We start from the raw sequence: 16,191 nt of genomic DNA on the forward strand, positions 1-16,191 counted from the left end.
TTTTGCTTTCTGTCACCACACAATGGTCATTTTTAGAAATAATTTTAAAATAAAAATTAGAAGTGTATCTAAACCTTAAGGTAATAACTATATGTGGTTTTGGAGTAAAAGGATTATGCTGATATTTATTTCTTTTAATGTATGCAGAGACATCAAGGTGCCTTCAGACATTGCACAAGCTATAAAAAATACATGCTCACGATACAGAGGAAATGAAGCTAACTGTAATTTTCTCTTTAAATAATGAAACACCACAGTGAAATCTAACCAACAGCCTGCAATCTACTCAATTTGCCCCCCTGCTTGCAAGCAATCATGTAAATACTGTATTAAAATACCCAAAATACAATTACAGTTAGCTTCTAGACACTAAATGTCTTTCACCAATTGCTGAACAACATTAAAGCAGGAGGTAATTGGTTTACAGTCATTTATCCTGGGCCCCCATACTGCCTAAGTCCCAAATAACATTTTCTGCAAGATGGCTGTCAAGAGTACCAAGCTCAGAAATACCAAATGTAATTAAAAGCTTTCCTCAAATACATTTCACGGCACTGTAGCTCTCAATCAGTGTTTTCTGAGTAATCTACAAAGCAAAATACAGGACTTTCCTTGCTCACAAATCCTTGGTTTCTAACTAGTCAAATCAGCATTTCTCCTGTGCTCTCAGGCATTCTGCTTTCTGAGTCATTCTCTCTGAAAACTTGAAAACCCACGCTGTCCTCCAGGTAATTTTGGCTCCTGCTGGAATATTTACTTTACCACAGCAAAGGCAGTGACTCAAGTAACTGAATGCATGAACAAGAAAAAATGCTGTTAACAGTCACTACACTAAATGGATTTAGTATAGAGTATTATGACCAGGGTTTATCCAAAAGGCATAAAAGAACACTGTAGCCCATGCTATGTACAGCAAAAATGCTCAATTTCACACATTTCAATTATTTCAGAAGCAGTACTGGTTTAATTCATAGATTATTCAAAACAATGTGTATGAATTGAATGTCACAAATGCTGAACTTTTAACATTAGTATCAGTGAGATCTTTGAAAGCTATTTGAAATGAAAAGGCTGAAAAGTGAAGTAGTGACAGAGTACTGTTGGCACAGACCAAGTTTTACACCTGCCCATATTGCATTCTAGTAATAGCTGACAGACTGTGGACATAAAGCTCTCCCTGCAAGTGGACAAAGGGGGGATCTGGTTTTAGCAGTGTTTTCACAAGGCACATGCAGCACACCTGCAGTGTGTAACAGGAAACACCAGTGAACAAGATGTGCTCACACAGAATCTGTGTCTCACAGAACTGCCCTGAATCTCCGTGCCCTCTCAGCAACACCAAACCAGTGACATGACCCATTTGTTTGCCACCAGGGTGTTGCTACTTTAGGTTCCAAGAAATACCAGAATGTGAAAAAGCATGGCCTAGTTTCAGCTGGTGGATTGAATCTGAGTGTTGGGATTTTATCTAACAGGGAGCTCGTAGCAACCCAATATACCAGCATTCCTTTCCCTCTCCTGCTTGCTCCTGGTTGCACATTATCATGTCATCTTTCAGCCTTTTAACCAGACATCTGCTATAAAAACTCTTCTGGCACCCCATGGAGTAACAAGATACTCTTATGGGAAAAAAAACCAGCTCATTCAGATGGAGAAATGAGTTTGAGCTTTATATTGTTAAATAACCATGTAGCAATACATGATTACAAATTCAGGAAAATACTTATCAAGTCATAATCCACTCAGGTTATGTTGTTACACCATGTTCTGCTACATAGAAGGGGTGAATATGGGGAGGAAGAGAGAAAAAAGGTGAGGAAAAAAGGAAATGAAGCTCATTGAATTTACTACTGTCAAGGATAAATTTCATGAGGGCCACATTTTGTCCTTCCTTCTTTTACTCTGCATGACTGCTTCTTACTCTCCCCCACTCATATGAGACACAATCTTTAAGTACCCATTATCCAAAGAAGCTGCAGATTAAAAAAGGAAATATTTTCTCTATGGTCCGTCCCCCAATGCATCATTATATTTAGACTACACATATCTGACTTGATTGTTGCCAGTGTTTATTAAACTACTTGACTGTGGCTAATTAATTCATTAATTTAAAATGTAATCAATTATTACAATCAGAAAATAATTTAATTACCGTTATCAGCAGCAATGATTATTTAACATCTGAATAGTTTTGGTTTTTTTCATAGAAAGGAACAACCTAAATGAAAATTAGCAACTTGAGCAATCCTGAGGAAAATCAAAGAGATGGAATTAAACTTTACACTTCCATGTTTTGAAACCACACACTGGCAAATCTGAAGTGAGCGTATCATTAGGCCTCAGAGTACATTGTCACTGAACACACACATGTGCAAACACACCATTCCCCAGAAAAGGCCATGTGACAGAGCTCATTACCACATCTCTCTGTTTTATAGGCTAAGTATTTTAACTCTCATGGCTGAAGTACTGCAGACTTGGAGAATAAACCACTACAATGTACACACGAGTATAATCAATGATGGTAATTTACACTGACACACCATTACCACTAGGCCCAGAGTGATAGATTTTTTATAATTAGAAAAATTAAGAATAAATGTATAGTGATTTTTTTCCCCGCGCTGAAGGTTTGTGGTAGCTGTAATTTATAGTACTGTAATACAAAATGCACACAGCAATTTATTTTTTAGTTCTACCTATTAGGCTCTCATGATTCTCTGTAGTAATTTGTTATGATTACTGGATACTGAAAATTATTTTTGGCCTAGTAAATACAAATAACAGAAATAAAGATTTACATTTCTAACAGAACTCAGAAAAACTTGAACTTTAATTATAAATGTCACCTAGAAGGAAAAGTCTGTGTAGCCAGCATAACAAAAAGGAACTTACCATTTTTCACTAAGCACTTGGGTTTACTTTATCTGGCCAACCACTACCATATATAAAAGTTTCAATAAAATCAAATAACATACTTGACAGAGTGTTTGTAGCTTTCCAGATCTTTCTTCAAGCTCAGATTCTCAATCTCGAGTTGCTGGTTGCAAATGTACACGTCTGGAACCAGCCCAACATCATCAACTGCAAACACACCTCTCTCTATCAGCTCGTACCTGGTAGAAAAGAAACAGATTTATTTTACTTATTTTATTGCATGCTTCCATTTCCTCACTTCACTCATGTTTTCCTTCTCGTGCTACCATTTACCTAAACTACAATCACAGCAATATTTACCATCTTAAAGCATTTACCTTCTATGATCATTAAGAATTCACAGCAGTGAATTCACTACCCCACCACACTGTTAAATTCTACTGCTTTTCATTCTAAAATCTGTATTGTACATAACAGTCAGGACACATAACACAGTACTTCACATTCTTTTATTCCTTTCTCCTAAATAGGTTAAATAAAGGCAGAAACAAATATTCTTGTTCAAATAGCATTTATATATACTCACAGTCCTTTTTATCTCACATGCTCAAATACATCAAGGTTTGGTGTTTCTGGGTGGTTTTTTGGGTTTTTTTGTTGTGGTTTGTTTTTTGTTTTGTTTTGGTTTTTTTTTTTTGTTTTTTTTGTTTTTGTTTTTGGTTTTTTTTGAAGGCTCAAGCTGCAGGTAATAAGGATGAATGATTCTGAGCCATCTTCAACATGGAACACAGAGCTCATCTAGGGAAATGTCTTCTTTCCTTCCTGTTTATTTTCTCTCTCCTTATTTAATTATATTTACCAATATTTACCTATTTTACCAGCCCCTGAGAACACTTGATTCCGTGATGTAGAAGGCTGAAGGTTGCTTTAGTTGAATACTTGCACAGACTGACTTGGATTTTAAGAAGGGAAACAACCTGAAGCAGCCTGGAAAGCTGGGTGGCACCCCAGGAATTTCTACAGCTCCAGCAATAGCATCTACTCATTCAGGATCTTATTTTAGGACTATCCATCTTTTGGTGATATGTCAGTAAAACCTAAGAATACAGTACAGACAGAAGAGTGAGACCTCAGCCATGACATCAGCTCACCAGAGGCTGCATAGAGTTGTAACTAACTTAAATCAGATAAACACCACAACCCCACAAGCACCTTGCCTGCTGGGAAGATGTTCTGGGTGGGAGCTCACTAAAAGGAGCAACATGAACATTATTGGCCTTTTCAGGTGAAAAATATATTGAATCTGTGCATTTTTTAGTTTCCAAGTAATAAGGAAATATGAAAAGAACAGAAGTAAATCGAAATAAAAATCATACCAAACACTATCTCCTACACCTGGATATAAGCAGCAGATCTGAAATACAAAGACAGTAATCACCAATATCATTCATCAATAATCATGCTGCTGAAACCAAAAGCATTTCTTAAAAAAAGCAACCTTTACTTAACATCCTCCAAAAAACTTAAGGTGAATGTTAGTATCTCTGTCCAAATGACTTCCTACAGTCAGCTACGTATTTGCATTCTGAGGATGTTCCTTGGAATGCTCATCCCTCTGAATTAAGCTGTCACATTCACCACCAGTAGATGAAAGGTTTTTGAAAATATCATCTGAATATGTCCACAGTAAAATTCATTCTATCATCACTTCATTTTCTTTAGTAAATTACTGTAGGAACAGGCTTTAACACTAAGAAAGAAGTTTGGGGTTTTTTTTCTTTCCTCCAAACAGTTACAGATGCACAGGTACAATTCCTATCAGAAATATTGCTGCAAATAAGGGCAGCCTCATGGTAGAAATTCACAACTCTAGGTACTCTTTCACTTGCTGGAAGTATTTATCCACTGAATGCCTTAACCACACTTCATGAAAACTACCAAGTGTCTGCACGAAGACTCATCAAACATGGATAACTGATGAACCTTAACTCCAGCAGAGCTAAAAATTCTGAAATACAATTTTCATGAAACACAATTAATACCAATAAATTCACTCCACCCTTGTGTAAGAACAGTACTGAATGTTTTTGTGCATGTAGCAGAAATGGAAAACCACACAAGAAATAGCACTGAGAAATCTCATTATCTTTCATCAGCCTGGTCCTGTAAATCTCACAGACCTCCTCCATACTGAGCCGACTGCCAAGCAGCTGCTCTTCTCACTTCTTTCATTGCACATGGAAATTCAATTAGTTCCATGCACACACAGGTATTTTACTAAGCTTTTCAGAACTACTGAGTTATAATTCTTAAATCACTATTAAAAAATAACCAAGAATCTAGAAACCTGATGAACAGATGGTTAAGTATGATTTTGTCATCAAAGTTGAGTGCAGACTGACTGAAAATAAAACATTATTACTATATACTTTACATTATAACTCCTAGAAACTGGATTTCAAAGGAATCAAGTTGCACAGAGGCTCTGCAATAAACTGATAGCTCAGGATGACCTGGGCTCTGGGGATTAGGAGGGAGAGACTGGCAGATGCAGGAATTCATAACTGATCAGCCTCTGCATTTCATACTTAAAATCTGTCCATCCAGTATCTTCAATAAACAAGAAAAGTTCTATCAAGTCTTGTATAACAAATGAATGGAAAATTTAATGGAAAATTAGATATTCAAAAAGAATTTAACTCTAAAGTTCCGTAAAGTATAATGGGAACAAAAGGCTTATGCGCAAAACAGTCTACCTAATTAAAGATAAAAATCACTACAACTGTTATAAAATTATTCATTACTTCATTGAAAAATAAGTGTTTTGCCATAAAATAAACCATAATCAAATCACAGCATTTTATACAGCTGGTTAGAGTAACAGTGTTTTCCCAAACTCCAGAATAAACACAGACAATTTGGTCCAATTTCAGTGACCTTTAGATCTCAGACAGACAATAATTTCAAAGCCAGCCTTTTGATAAATTTTCCCTACGTTAATTAATTTCTCATTTTAAATTCCATTAGTACTTGATCACCACAGCATGAGAGCAAGAGTGTCATCCCAATACATAATGAGGAACCCGAGTACACTAATCTGCTCTCACTTTCATTTATATTGTAAATTATCCATTTCAAACCAACATGAAACATTTTGAAATAAGGTATTAATGCAGAAAGTCTCTATACAGGAAGATTAGATACTGACATGCTGAGCTCATTTGTAAAGCTACTGAAATTAAAAATATTACTTATAGAGAAAAAATATATGTACAGCTAAGAAATTACAAGATAGAGCCTGTTAAATCCTGCACTTTCTGTTAAAAAGCAATTTGAATTTTGCCACTGATATAAATTCAGAGTCTAAGTGCTTCAAAGAAAGCTGTAAGATTCATAAAAAGGTCACTATTTATATCTGTCTAGTATTAATTATCTTTTAACATAAAAACTATTAGACTTCAAACTTAATATCAGCTACTCGTATCAGTTTTTTTGCTGAGAAAGAATACAGAAGTATCATGCTCCTTCTCCAAGGAATCATTTAAGTCCATCGTTAGGCTATTACAAAGCAGATCATTATTAATTGCAAAGGCAATGCCTGATTGATGAGTAAGACCAGAGCCTTGCAAATTCCAGAGCACAGATTCCACACCTGAGAATATATCCAAGACAATTTAAAAGCTTCAATGCTTTTGTATGTAAAAATAAGATGCTTCTAACTTTTTCTAGTTTTCAAATTACACAATTTCAAGAGACTTTACTAAAAAAAAAAACCTCCAAACTTCTCATGTTTGAAACTGAGAACAAGGTTAATCAAAGAGAGGTGTTTCCACTTTCCAGGATTTCTCCAACATAACCTGCTGGTTCAAAGCAGGTCTGTAACTTGATGTATTTCAACAGAACTTCATGACAAGTGTCATCTTTTGCTCCAAAGTTGTTCAGCTCCTCCAAAGCTTTGCAGCATGGCTAACAGGTCATTTTTAATCAACAGTAAAAAAAGTATACATCCTGTAGGATGTATGAAGAGAATGGTGTATTTAAACAAAGTCACACCTTTAAACTTCTGCATAAAGTATGGACAAAATCCCTGCAATCTACAAAAGCTTGGAAAAAGAAAATAGCAACAGCTCAAGAGTTTATTATTCTTCTGATTACTGTATAAACTAAATCTTAAAAAATAAAAAACATTCATACTTGTTAACTGCTGTACCAAAAATTACCAATTAATAAATATTATGATTATTCTACTTAAACCAGGGTTCTTCATTCTCACCAGGAATACATCTGTTTGTTAAAAACTACATATTTCAGAATGACTTGTACTCAGGAGAGTTTTCTGAAAAAATATCCTGAAATACCAAAAATATTTGAATCCTGACCATCTAATTCCCAAAGTAACATGGTCACTTTAATTATTTTACCATTCAGTCTGGAAGCAGTCAAGGGTTCTAGACATTCCCAATCTGACCAGGAAATTGGAGAAGAAGTCATCCATCGCTTCAGGTATGTCTGGTGCCGATTTCTCAGTAGTCACAACTGACAGAAAATCCTGAAATTAAATTTTGAGAACTGTTAAACTTAAAAGAGAACTGTCATGATCATACTTTCTATTTCTGAAGTCATCCAAAGCCACAGATTTGCTGGAGTACAACTGAATGTTCCCCTTGTCTTTACAGAATAAAATTGTAATCAGTGAACCTTCAAATGGCAAGGTTTGTGAAAGGTTATAAAGAAGTAACTCAACCCCCCTCCCCCGCCCTTATTTAAGCAGGTATTCCAAACCTGACATCATGTGGCAGAGCCTTGGAAGTAATAAAACTGATGGATGATCTTTTGTCACTGACCAGAGTAAAAATCAGTCCTTATCCAATGAACAATGTAGCTGTCCAAGGTACCAGAAGAATGGCTCGTATGCTTTTTGTAATAGTGCATGCAATGGAGGGACAGACTGAGCCTCCTCCCCATCCCCTGATTCCTTAGGAATAATTCTCACAAAGATCAAGTGTCCCTTTCCTCTCAACATGCACTGAAGAAGCTGCCAGACAGCACTGCTACAAGTGCTAGCAGAAGGCAGATGGTGCACCAGGGCTTCATGTGCAGCTCCCCCAGTGCCACCCAGACAGACAGCTCTGCAGAGAGGGACAGCTCATGGGGCAAGCACACTGCCAAAAGCAGAATCAGCACAGAACAGAGCGGTCCTACTACAGAGAAAAATATTAAAAAAGAACCTTTCACAGCTCTCTGATGCAATGCAAATCTCTTCCCTTCACCCAACCCCACTCAGCCCACTCAGCACACAGCTTAGTGTTTCTCTCCCAGAGAGAATTCAACATGTAAGGAGGTATGGAAAATAAGGAAAATACCACCCACACTGAGACTACTGCCCCTACAAAAAGCATTTAAAGACAATGAGATGAGAGCCAAAGAGGTGGCCTTATTTCACTCAGATATCAAATGGATTGCAGTGACTTGACATACCTAAATATGAGGGTCTTGACTTTTGGGAACTCCATGTGGTCACAGTGCCAAAATGGACCTGCTTGGCAATGCATAACAAGCTACTGCACTGCACATGCATCTTGGTGAGAGATTATAAAAAATACCACAAAACTGAGAAAACCCCACTGAGAGATTTATCAAGAGATGCTAAAGGCCATGACTGCAAATCATTTCCTCCACCATTTATAAAAGAATCTGTAAGGCCAGGGATTTCTGATAACTCCATTCATTTATGGCTTATTCATGCCCTTAGTGGCAGCTTCCTCACTGTGAGTGCATAAGTTACCTGGAGATAAAGGCACTTCTCTTGATAAAATAAAAACACTGGGAAAATCTCCTGGCCATTTTGTATAACGCAGAAAATGTTGTCTTCAATCCAACCAACCTACCTAATATAACCAGAAAAGATTGTACATGTCTGATGAAGGCCATGTAACACTGCCTTATGACTAATACAATATGCCAAGTGCAATGTAATATTTAGCATATTTTCATCACTAGAGCTCCAGTACATCAGGCAGATCTATTTTCTAATTGTGGTAATAAAAGAACCAAAGAGTACACGGGCAGACATGCAGCTGCATCCCTTGGCTTGCTTCTTTCTTTACTCCAAGTGAGGCAAATATCTAATATTGTTGCTTGTAGTTTTCCAAACACATCTATAAAGCCAGGCTTCGGAAGAAGTGACACAGCTTGATTCCCTTAATAAATGGAAATTTGATAGGAATTCATTTCATCCATGCAGAAGAGAATTTATTAGCGAGATCCCAGCACTGAGCACCATTTCAAGAGCCAAAGCTCAAGCAGGGAACAATACAGGGAGAAATGAATTCAGTCTAACAGAATCACAACGGGGCCTCAGGAAACCAGAACTGAATTCCCAGCTCTTTCCCAGACTTTGGGAGTGATATTAGGCCAACCACTTGCTTCAGTTTCATGGTAATCTATTAGCTGACTACCCACAGAAGAGCATAACAACATTTTGTTGTATATATTTGCTTGTTTGGAAATGAGGACAATACAATCAATTAATGTGATGCAAACAGACATCCTATAGCAGTTGTATGGACAAAACCATCTTATTAAAAGAGTCTGATCATGGAGTCAAAATAAATTAAATATTTGCTTTGTTAAGTAGTTCTTTGTGTTAATTAAAATAGTCAAAAAATTGTGGGTGCAAAGATTGTAAATATGGTCAGTAAAATAACTTAATTTCTAAGAGCTTAACTTTAGGAACTTTCACAGCACTTCTAAGAATTCCTGTCCACTGAAGAAATATGAACACCAAATAAATGTATAATTTCTCTGAAAAACAAGATAAGATGTTCTCCAAAAACTTACTAAATTTAAGAAGAATATAAAAAGGGAATTTAAACATTTTAACATGTTCAAACAAACTGAAAATCAAGCAGACATAAATTGCAACATTAATAAATGCCAGTGTTACTTCTCATTATCATTGTAGATATTAAAAGCACAAAAAACTTGGAATGAAATTCTAACAGCTGTAACTACTGAAGAAAGATTTTCAGCCACTTTTCATCTCTGTGTGGCTTTCCAGAAGTTTTGCATCCTTTTCCTACAGTCCCTATCAGCTGGATATTTTCTTCTATATGCAGAAGATTTTTTGCTTGTGTTGAAAAATAACTTCTATTTAAAAATGTCTCAAAAAAAAAAAGAAAAAATATGTAGAGATGTGTTTAAGAACAAATGATGTTAGTCAACTTCGAAACTATGGATAATTTTAGTATCTGCAATTGCGAAATATCAAATTTTTCATATTTTTGGATGATCACTGATCTGTGCACCTAGCACTGCACTTTAATATGGGATTACATAGACAAGTAAAAAACAAGTTGAGCAGCAAATACACACAATCACTTAAAACTATCATCCAGGTTATTACATAATTTATTTCAGCCAAGATTACAAGTTATTAAAAATATAGGCCAGTTATTTATCATGTGAAGAAGACAGCCTTCTACTTTGCTTCCTACTTCAGAGCTGGGATGTTGATTTAATATTAATTCACAGGAAACAGTGCTTCTAACTTGGGTCACCAGAAGCACTTGGCTTTTCCAGGGAATTAATATCAAACCATCAAGTCAGTGAGCCTCACAAAATGTACAGTAAATCATTAAGAAAGCTGTCAGGGAACTAGCAAGTGTATTAGAACATTTCTCTACTCCTGTCTTTCTGTCCAAAGGCTGAAAACATCACTTCAGTTTCAAAATTATGGAAAAAAAATGAAGCCTCCAAATAAAAAATCAAGCAAGAAGAAGGCAGACAACTCTTAGCATAACCTTAAAATCAAAGAGAATTTCAGTTTAAGCACAAATTTTCTGCTGGTTTTAAGGAAAAGTAACAGTTTGTTCAGTTTGAGTAACTGGGATAGACACTAGCATACTGTTCCTACCACTCCAAGTTCAACAAATCAATGAAGAGGTAAAAGATTATTTAAATACAGCACTGTCAAAAGATCAATAGGTTAAAAATATTCTCTATTTTTTCACTTCCTATGTTAACATCAACTCACACAGTAAAACAATCATAACCTCAGCTATCTCTAAGGAACATGAAGAATTTCCACTACTTCCTTAGCATTAAGCCATCTAAAACACTTCTGCAATCTTTCCCTTAATTTTCAGGCATGTTCAGTTTTAATACACAGAAAACTCTCTTAGTGCCAGTTTCCACACAGAATTTGATCTAAATACAAAACTGATCCGTTGGTAAGCACAAGTGCAAAAGAAAACACACATTTTCCCTCCATTTTGTGTTTAAGTATCATTCACTTAATTTCATCTTTTCACTATTAATCATTTACTTTTGCAAAACAAAGACTATGACTGTACCCTTCTGATGAAGCTACAAGATAGAGGGGATATTGGAAACACAGCAGGGAAAACCACTTTACTTTTCCATTAGATTGTTAAAAGCAAGTAAATTCAGTTAAGTCCTGTTTTGAAAAATGCAATACAACAATCCCATTGTGTAACTCTGAACTATTACACAACTGCTTTGAAATCAAACTGTAAATGTAAGGAATGTCAATTCCACACTAATGGTGTGGAACTTTTGATAATTTCATTAATATTTTGATTCAACACAGTGTAACAGCCCATTCTGTATTTTCAATATATGAACAATCTCTTTTAGCAAAGTATTCAAGTGCAACCTTTTGTGAGTGTTAAGCAGATGCAGTTTCTTTCCTGTGCCAGGATCACATTCTCATTTAACCTGCTCAGATAAAGAACAAACTGATGCATTACAATAATATTAAAATATTTTAAATAATCTAGCTAAAGATTTGGCTACATGTATTTGAAATGTCAGGTTGTTTACAGAACACAAAATGAACACAAATTAAAGGAAGACGAAACCCAGGAAATATAAGCTGTCTTTTCCACTATGGCATATGTTTACTCCTATAAGCTTGTAAGAAAATAAGAGACAATCTTTCCCACGTAAATATTTCATAATTTCTATAAACTATTGTGTAAATTTCAAGCCACTAATATCAACTGAATTAGAGACTCTTAGATTGTTTAGGAAGCTCTTACTATCATTTGGGCATCTTTAGCCCGGTCTTGAGTAACCTGCAAAGCTTTGGACAGATCCTCATCATCTTCATGAAGACTGAAATCATCATCTGCTGAAACCTAAATGAAATTACATGAAGTTTAGAATCAACACATTTTATACATCTTTCTTTCACAATAAAACTGTTCCCACTGCCATTACAACTGCTGAAAGTAATCCCCTCCTCGTTAAAATACCATTTTGCCATATGTAAATAAAAATCCTATTCCTGAAATATTTTTTATAAATAAGCTGAAATATCTAAAGAGATGTTTTATCTAAATAGAAATTCTTATAGCTTTAAAAAAGTATTTATTGTTCAAATAAAGGTAATATACAACAATTCAACTAACACTGAATCTTCTCTTGAAAAACAGATATGCCCTCTTTCATCACTTCATAAAAGGAGATTTGTGTAATTTCCCCCAGGATGTCTATATGATTGATGAAATAAAAAGAATGAAATATGAACACTCTACCAAAATATATCAGAAGAGTATCAATCTAGTAAGTTACCTCTTCATACTGATAATCATCTTTGGAGTCATCTGTTATGGTAATGCCTGCAGGTTTAGTTAAGTCTGGAACAGCTGGTGTGTGTGAGGAGCTCCAACTTAGAAAAAAATATCATAAAATAACCATCTATAAATCTGCTATCATAACCCACACCCTTGTTCTTCTGAACACAAGACTTTCAACTTCCAAGGTTTCCTTCAGCCTCAAGGTGAGCAAGCCCAGTTCCGTGCACAGAGACAGAATTTAGGTTTAACTTTTTACAGCAGGTTTGAACACCATTACAAATTGACTCATTAGATCTCAGAAGCCAAGCACTATTCCAAAATAAAAAAGCAGCTCAACTGTGCTCTCAGCCAATCATAAGTTTTGAGAAGGGACTTTGTTGCACTAGAATTTCCACGGCCTTCTGAGCAGAACTAGCTTCATGCTCTCAGAAAAGACCATTTTCAGCAAATTCAGATGTGCGAGTTCAAACAGCAACACCTGAGGTCAAACCCTGAACACCACAGGGCCACTTAAAAGAGCTGACGCAAATGCTTTAATAAGCACAAGACAGTTACAATAAAAAGATGAGGAACTTTCAAAACTCAAAAATTCATTTGGAAATTATCTACAGTTCCTTGAAACACTTTCGAGTCAAACTTTTGATTAAACATAACTACAAATAGTCAGAAATAAAAGGCAAATAAACATCTTTTCATCCACTAGCCTCACAGCCCATGAAAGAATAATGAAATGTTTTTAGCAGATGCTGTTGACAGCTTCCCTAGGAAATCAGTTAGCCTACAAGTGACCCATGTAAATAAACCAGGAATTAACTTCCAAAGAAAAGAAAAGCTGGCAATTCAGTACTTCACAGAAAACAAACAAAAAAAAGCCAACATGATTTTCCAGCTTTGCACCATGTTGCCCAAATCTGAATTATTCTCCTAAAAGCAGGCCTTTTGCCAGTTTTCACAATACAGTATACACGCAAAAGCACAAAACATAGGTAAAGGTATCATCTGCATTCAAGACCGCAGCATCAGAGCACCAGGAAAACTCAGATAAATTGTATCCATCTGGAAGGTTAACAGCTGAACACCATAACCCCTGATAAGTAATAAACTTTCAAAAACTGGGGATTTTTTTTCCTCAATTTTCTATTGACCTGACTGTCCTTGTGATCCACCATGGTCTAAACTAATGTGTCATTGCAAACAATTTGCCCACACTAAAATGTTACTTAAAACTCCTGGGGTTCTCCTCATATTTTTTTTCCCCTTCCAAAAATCATAGCTAGGTGCACTACAAAACAGAGAAATTAATTTTAAAATCCACTGTATTTCTCCACAGTGTTAAATCTGCTGAGGCAGTGCTTTTTTAAGCACGCCATCCTGAAAACAGCTGTGCAGATTCACTAAGGTAGAAATTGAGGCACAAGCTGCAAAAGGACCCTCTTCCACTTTTTAAAATTGGCTTTATATACAACTTAATTCTAGAAAGGCAGGAAAAACTAAGGTATGGTAGGGTCCAAAGTATGATTGTTTAGCCTCTAAAAGGTTTAGAGCTTCTTGATTTGCAGCTCACAGCTAGAAAAGAGAACAGGTGCAGCTCATCTGGCCTAGTGACAAAAGCAGAATTTGGGTCATGTGACCAAAAAATTACACATTTAAAAGTCATGAACTTCCAACATAATTTGCTACAACTATAATGTGGAAAGAATTGGGTGGAGTTTTTTGCTCTAAAAGCCACAGCAAAGATATGTCTAGGTTATGTATCACAACCCTCATACTCAGTATTACTCAGTGCAAACCAAAAACCATGAATATCCCAGCAGTTATTCTGCAGTGGGAAATTAAAGGAGCACCTTTTCCAGCAGCACATTGGGACTGGGAGTCTCAGTAAGAAACCCTGTCCCTCCTCCATAGGTATTTTGCATTTAGTGCTCAATAGCTAACACAGGAGAGGTGCCAAGAGATTTTTATGCCGGGATTTTCATTCCTGTTCAGGCTGCCCCATCAGCACTGCAGGATTCAGTTCCCCCACTTTTCCAAGGGGCATTCAGGAACCTTCAGCCAGGAAAGCAAGCACCACCTTACAGCGAGCAAGACCCCACTGCCTCTGCAGGGCCAAAACCCCACGTACTGATAGAATTGCTTGAGTCGAAAAAGACCTCTGAAGACCAAACTGTTAACGTAGCACCACGTCCACGTTCACCGCTAAACCATGTCCTCAAGTGCCGTATCCACACAGGGCTGTTTAACACTTCCAAGGATGCTGTGGCCACCGCTTCCCTGGGCAGCCCGTTCCAATGCCTGGCCACCCGTTGAAGGAAGAATTTTTTCCTGGTACCTAAACATCCCCTGGCACGGACAGAGGCCGTTCCCTCTCCTCCTGTCCCTGTTCCCTGGAGCAGAGCCTGACACCCCCCGGCTGTCCCCTCCTGTCAGGAGCTGTGCAGAGCCACAAGGTCCCCCCTGAGCCTCCTTTTCTCCAGGCTGAGCCCCTTCCCAGCTCCCTCAGCTGCTCCCGGTGCTCCAGCCCCTTCCCAGCTCCGCTGCCCTTCTCTGGACAGGCTTTAGCCGCTTTTCAGTCTCCGGGAACAACAACCCACAAAAAGAACCAACAAGTCGGGGGATTTTTGACTTTTCCCCCGTACCCTCAACGCTGCCCTCGCCCCACCCGACCTCCCCCCCCCCTCCAGCAGGTGCGGGGGCCGGGCCGGCGGAGGCGGGAGGAGCGCTGAGGAGACGGACCCCTGAGGCGGGGAACCGACACTCCCAGCGGAGTAGGAGGACGAGGATGGAGGGGGAAAGGCTGGGGAGGAAGAAGGATACTCTGCAGGGTGAAGGCCGCCTCAGAGACCGCCGCCTCAGAGACCGCCGCCTCCTCCGCCATGGCCGCGGCGTTGCCGGGGGCGACCTCTCGCGAGGAGAGGCGCCCGCGCCGCGGCGGGAAGAGACCCGGGTTTAATTGAATTTAAATGAATTTACTTTAATTCAATTCAGTTTAGTGTAATTCAGCGCTTGTAACTCCAGGCGAAGCTCCCCGCGCGTTTGGGAGCGGCGCTTGTGAGGAGCGGGGTGTAAAGGCGAGGAGTCTCCTGAGGGCGTCCCCTCAGGGCGGGCACCTGCGGCCCCTCCGCCGAACACACACCGCCCTTGCTCGAGTGGAGGGAAAAACAGCAGAAAATGAGGGGGTAAACCGCTTCAAACTCATAAGGGAGGACTAATATCTTCTGCAGATGGAACATTTTTGTCGCTGGAAGCTGAGCTAAGTCCTGTGGGACCGATTGCTTAAGTCCCTTCAGAACCCAAACTCTCCTGTGATTCTATATTCAGGTTTAAAAGCAGGAACTTTCCCAGGAAAAAAGTTTGGGAGAGCAGCATATATTTGTGGAGATCACACATCACGGCTCCTAGAGGTTTGAAATAAAGTTGCAGGATTCGACAGAAATATTTCTGTTGCTTTTTCTTATTTTAAGGTAAACTTAGAGGTACCAGTACTAAATTTCCATTGAGTTAAGGGGCTTTACATGCAACAGGAACTCAGAATCAGTGCTTGAATTAATGTAAAGTAATGGAAATAAGTGCCCAAAGTATCTGGAGGGGGGAAAAAGTAATTGCAGAAATTGCAAAAAAAAAAAATTGCTAATGTTTGGGTTGAAAGGAGAGGCACCAGTTTTCTTTGCAGGGTTAACAAAAAAAAAAAACAAACAAACAAAAAAAAAAAAAG

General features: G+C 37.8%; 1 protein-coding gene across 2 annotated transcripts in view; it reads right to left on the reverse strand.

Moving 5' to 3' along the window:
• Window positions 1-15,845, reverse strand: part of SPAG16 (sperm associated antigen 16) — a 358,597-nt gene extending 342,752 nt beyond the window's left edge. The window contains exons 1-5 of one of the 2 annotated variants that reach the window (XM_053947319.1): window positions 15,294-15,845; window positions 12,475-12,521; window positions 11,940-12,038; window positions 7,299-7,426; window positions 2,979-3,116 (exon numbers count right to left, since the gene is read on the reverse strand). In XM_053947319.1, coding sequence (XP_053803294.1) covers window positions 2,979-3,116; window positions 7,299-7,426; window positions 11,940-12,038; window positions 12,475-12,521; window positions 15,294-15,354 — 473 coding nt within the window. In that variant the 5' untranslated portion in view covers window positions 15,355-15,845. The remainder of the gene's footprint in view (window positions 1-2,978; window positions 3,117-7,298; window positions 7,427-11,939; window positions 12,039-12,474; window positions 12,522-15,293) is intronic. The other variant, XM_053947318.1, reaches the window with a different exon arrangement.
• Window positions 15,846-16,191: the final 346 nt, after the last annotated feature.

The sequence above is a fragment of the Vidua chalybeata genome, chromosome 7 (assembly GCF_026979565.1).
Source record: "Vidua chalybeata isolate OUT-0048 chromosome 7, bVidCha1 merged haplotype, whole genome shotgun sequence".
Classification (NCBI taxonomy): Eukaryota; Metazoa; Chordata; class Aves; order Passeriformes; family Viduidae; genus Vidua; species Vidua chalybeata.